The sequence below is a fragment of the Hibiscus syriacus genome, unplaced genomic scaffold, assembly GCF_006381635.1.
Source record: "Hibiscus syriacus cultivar Baekdansim isolate YM2019G1 unplaced genomic scaffold, ASM638163v2 tig00117040_pilon, whole genome shotgun sequence".
Lineage (NCBI taxonomy): Eukaryota > Viridiplantae > Streptophyta > Magnoliopsida > Malvales > Malvaceae > Hibiscus > Hibiscus syriacus.
The window spans coordinates 538,675-543,756 of NW_024063535.1; the positions used below are offsets into that span (position 1 = coordinate 538,675).

The window sequence follows — 5,082 nt, forward strand, 5'->3', positions numbered from 1 at the left end:
ATATGCAACAGATTCATAAAATAGGAAATTTATTAAGTCCCCTCATTGCTGAACAGTCTACTAATCATCAGGATAGGCCTCGATGATGGATGCCAAGGTTGGAATGTCGATGATTTTGTAGCGAGAGAAACCTCCTTGTTCCAAGATTCTCTTCCATTCCAGCTCCGTTCTCTCCTTTCCACCCCTGCAATGTACCATCATCAGGAGGTCGAATACGAATCCCATGTCGTCAAACGTTCCGTTTCCGTCGGGTTTCACAACAGCCTCCACGATGATCACTTTCCCGTTCCCTCTTGGAATTGCTTTCCTGCAATTCCTTAATATTTGTATGCAATCTTCATCACCCCAGTCATGCAATATCCACTGCAAAACAAAAGGCAAAAACAACATTGTCCAAACTCTCTTTCTTCTTATGATCATTAATTTCATGGCGTGATAGCCACAAAAAACCAAATGTTGTGTTAGTTGCTTGAAAATGATTTGTAACCTAAAGAGTTTTACCTTAACATTTTTCTCCACTAATCCTGTCACCTTAAAAAAAATGAGAGTTATATTGGGTCGAATGTAAGACTTATAATATCTCTTAAAAATGGTTTTATACTTCAATCTCCTTAATGGAATAGCGTTAAAAGATCTTTAACCCATATGTAGGTTTGATCTTATTTGACTTCAAATATTATAAAAATCTACATAACCTTCATCTTATTTAACTCTAAATATTGTGGAGAGATGTAAGACTAATTCTTTATGGGTGCATTGGTCCGATATATATGTGTTGAAGGGAAGGTCGTTCATGAAGATTCTCACACCAAAAACTTGTAGTTGGTTTTGGAAGAAACTGCGAAGCCTGGTTGTTCCGTTCGTGGATGGTACTGTTGGATGCTGGGTGCCAAAGGGGAGATGTAGGGTTAAAGATGTCTGGCAGGTAGTTAGGAGGAAGCATGATCGGGTACAATGGGCAAAGTTTATTTGGTTTTGTTCTCTATATTCCTAGGAATGCTACCATTGCTTAGTTTGTACTGTTGGATAGATTATCCACGAGGGATAGGTTGCTAAGGTTGGGTATGGTTGTTTGGGGAGACTGATATTGATGTAGGGGGATCCGAGACAGATGATGCTGAGCTGTCAGATTGCACGTTGATGGCGCTGAGATACCATGAGTTGGCAGATCAGCGCAAAGGCGGGAATTGATTGTGACATGTTCCTCATTGGGGTCGTTTTGAGTATGTTTCAGTCTTTTGGCCATAACTTTGGCTACAGGTGTCAGAATCGCGCATAAGACCCCAATCCGGAAAGCTCTTTTCGACGCGCACGCTCTCCACATGAGCTACGCTCCATGTGGCCTTTTTTCAACCTCAAATTCTGCCGTTTTCCCCTCCGAATCACTAGATTTAGTTATTTTTTACTATTTATGGTAATATTTCGATTGTTAATTAGGAAGTCAATTTAAATCCGATTTAGGCCGGATTTTTGGGAGATTGCTTATTTATTTTATTTCAAATTTCAATTTAGAGTAATTTTCGGGATTTTGCTATTTTTGGCAAAATTCGAATAAAGACGATTTTTTTGCTATAACAGTCCGGCTTGTGGACTGCTTTTTGGAGATTATTGATTTTATAATATTTTATTAAACCCTAGAGACTTTTTTTCTCTGGTTTTTTGGCGAATTTTCTCTTGTGAATCGTCTGTCGGAGCTAGCCTACAGGATAATCACTATTTTATCTGGCGTCAGATATTTTTGGTCTGATGGCTTGGAATTCGGAGATCATCTGTTATGCGAGTATTCGAGGTGGAACGTGTGGAAGGGAATCTTAGAGCTGTGCCAGTTGCCGAGTAGGATTGCAACTTGGGAGCATGAAGTCTCTTGGGCAGTGGCCAATCTAAAAGGTAAGACTCTTCTCTCCAGTTTGTTGAAGGTAGCGCGGAGTGCATTTGTTTGTCATATTTTGGAAGGAGCGGAATAGAAGAGTCTTTGACGGGGCTCAAAAGAATGTAAATGAAGTTATCCGAGAGATAAGGAAGGAAGTCCGATTGAGTTTTTGTCAAGGAAAGGGTGGAGCTAACCGATGCAGGGAATGAGAGCGTTACCACAGAGGGAGTTGGCAACCAAGAAACGGCCACCCAGGACAACCGGATATTGCGCAGAAGCTTGAGAGAAAAATGGACGCCCCAAGCGTTAACCGATTTTGTCTGGTTCAAGGAATCTAAGGATTAAGAATATAAATAAGAGAGCATGTGAAACGTGAATATCTATATATAATCCTGAAATATTTTACAAACTTCTTAATCTACTGCTTATTCTCCTTTTCAATTCCTATATTTTCTTTTCTGGTTACTGGTACATGACAGTTTTATGGGGATATATAAAGCAGGGAGTTAAAAGAACTTTAACTCATAAATAAGATAGTGTTAAAAGAACTTTAACTCATTCGTACCTGCAAATCATAACGTAAAAAAGATAGTGTTTAATATTATATTGTTATTATTTGCAAATTAGGTTAGGAGAGCAGGTTTCAAATTGCGTCTAAAAACGTGATAGCACCCGCGAAATAGCGGTAGCGCCGTCATCCGAATTACTCGCTACACTCGCAATAGCGTCCGCTATGAGCTCAATCACGATAAACACGAAATGACCGAAACCGCGACAGCGATTTGAAAAGTACTCTTCGCCTCTGCAATATCCAATACTAATTAATTGATATTCGGTAATTATACCCAAAAAATTAAAAAATTAAAATCGAGAGCGTACGTAGGATCAGTATCGAATGCTGGTCCCATGATTTAACAACGCACCTCCATAACCTTAAAAAAACAGAAGTACGTACCTTCATAATGACCGCATCAGCATTCGGAATGGCATGAAACATGTTGCCGGCAATATGGCAGACCCCATCGTATGGTGGCGCCGCCGAGACGACATGCTGCAAATCGAAGTTAACACCTTTGATGTGCGGATATGCTTTGACAATCTCAGATGTCAAGCTTCCCGTTCCACCACCAACGTCAACCAATGATCCAATCGAGCTCAACCGTTCTTTGTACCCCGACAAGATTGCTCTGGTGATGACCTTCGATGTACATGTCATACCGTCATTAAAAAGCCGGTTGAATTCGGGGTTCTCCGATGCCAAATCCCACACCTCACGCCCGTGAGCTTTCTTGAAGGCGACGCCACCTTCTTGAACGCATTGGCTAAGGCAGTGCCAAGGAGCCAATAGCAACGGATGGTTCTCCATCAGTATCATTGGCGCCAGGGTTTGCTCCGAGTCGTGTAGGAGCCATCTGGATGAGTGAGTCAGATCGTACACGGGATCTCCACCGTCGGATGGGTGGTGGATGGTGAAAATCTTTCGACGGACTAGCAATCTCATTATTCGAGAAAGGGTGTTGATGTCCGGCGAAGACGTGCTGCTGCCGCCATTAATGCATGAAGCTATTTGTGACAGAGTGATGGCGCCACCGTGAGAGTGTATTATGTCGGCTATGCGGAGTTCGATAGCAGACTTAAGCGCCATTGAATCCACATAGCTGAACATGAACCGCCATATCTCCGCTTGGCCTTGTAGAGTTGCTTCCTCTAATTCTGTTGTTGCCATTTGTCTCTCCTTCTCTAGTGAACTCATTTTCCCTTGAAACAAGTAAACATATAATGGAGTGGAGAGGAGTAAAATTGAAGATTTACTTATATAAATATTGATTTTATGTTTTTATTATTTAAATTTTGGCTTTATTTATATCAAATCCGCATTTTTATTTTTAGTGGTACTTAAAAATTTTAGTGGCTTTCTGCTTCGTAGGAATCGGTGCTAAATTATTGAGACTCAATGCGACAAGCAAGAGGTTGTTAAAAAAATGAAAATATCAACACTAGCATGTAACAATGAAATAATAAAGAAAATAAGAAAAGTTATTATGTTACAGTAGAAGTTATTTCTTTAGAGTAATTTTGTTCATAGTGATGTAACAATCACTACTCATTTACTAATATATTAATTTTCAATAAATAATAAGAAAAATATTAAATTAGTAATTAATAATAATTAATTTACTACACCCAAAAATCAAACTCTAATTATTTTATCCAAAAATTTTGGTGAGCTTAACGAGCAACAAGTCGAATAATAAATTTTTTTAACGATGACGAGTTGAGCAAAAATTTAACAAGTTTAACGAGCAACGAGTCGAGTCGAGTAATAAAAAATTTTAACGAACACGAATCAAGCACTATCAAACTTACAATCGATTTGCTCTATAAACACCTGACAGACACAACCAAACATAGAAAGATTTATTTCATTAATCTTTGCTATTATTTTCAAAGTCTAGATAATCTCGTATAATGAAGTTGTCAACATTTCACAAAAAATCTAAGTCAAATATCGTTTTCGTGGAAAAACTTGGAATCGTAATCTTCAAAAATAATGAAAATAATTATTCTAAACATATAAGAATAGTAGATGAGAATGAACTTCAGGATAAAAAATCTAGAAATGAACAATTTAGAGTTATCAAAGAAAATGAAAAACACGTGGAAGCAAATTCAAGTAGAATAATATGGGAAAAAGTTTATATAAGAAATATTTAAATAAAAAAGTTTCTTTAAATATCTATTTGGGTGTACATATCTATTTTTTCATAATCATGGACCTATATATATATATATATATATATATTGGAAAGATAATAGATTAATTAGATGATATTGACATTAATAATAAATTATATTATTTAATGAATAGACTTATTAATTTTTAGTTTGAAGTTACATCGATTTAATCATATTTATTAACTTTTTAATACTTCTCTTTTTTATAGGTCAAGTGTCTACATCAAATAGTATTAACCTTTCAAATTTTCTTCTATTTTGACAAATCAAATGCAAAAGTATTAACGCATTCGATGGTTGGGACACCTAATATTGTTCGACTCGTTTCCCAATTGGCCATCCTAGGACATCATCTTAAATGTTCAATCTCTTATTATCTCATGAAACTTTGGCTTAAAGATAAACACAATATCTTTGCCTTCTCTTTTCATTTTGTTATGTGCTATTGCTGTGATTTCTTTAAATGATGATAATTA

At 37.0% G+C, this 5,082-nt stretch overlaps 1 protein-coding gene across 1 annotated transcript; it reads right to left on the reverse strand.

Annotated features, from left to right (window-relative positions):
• Positions 1-3,620, reverse strand: LOC120197062 ((R,S)-reticuline 7-O-methyltransferase-like). The gene is made up of 2 exons (XM_039198697.1): positions 2,826-3,620; positions 1-363 (listed from the first exon to the last, which is right to left on the reverse strand). Exons 1-2 carry the CDS (start codon positions 3,594-3,596, stop codon positions 61-63), a joined length of 1,074 nt encoding a protein of 357 aa, XP_039054628.1. The 5' UTR covers positions 3,597-3,620; the 3' UTR covers positions 1-60.
• Between the last annotated feature and the right edge of the window lie 1,462 nt (positions 3,621-5,082).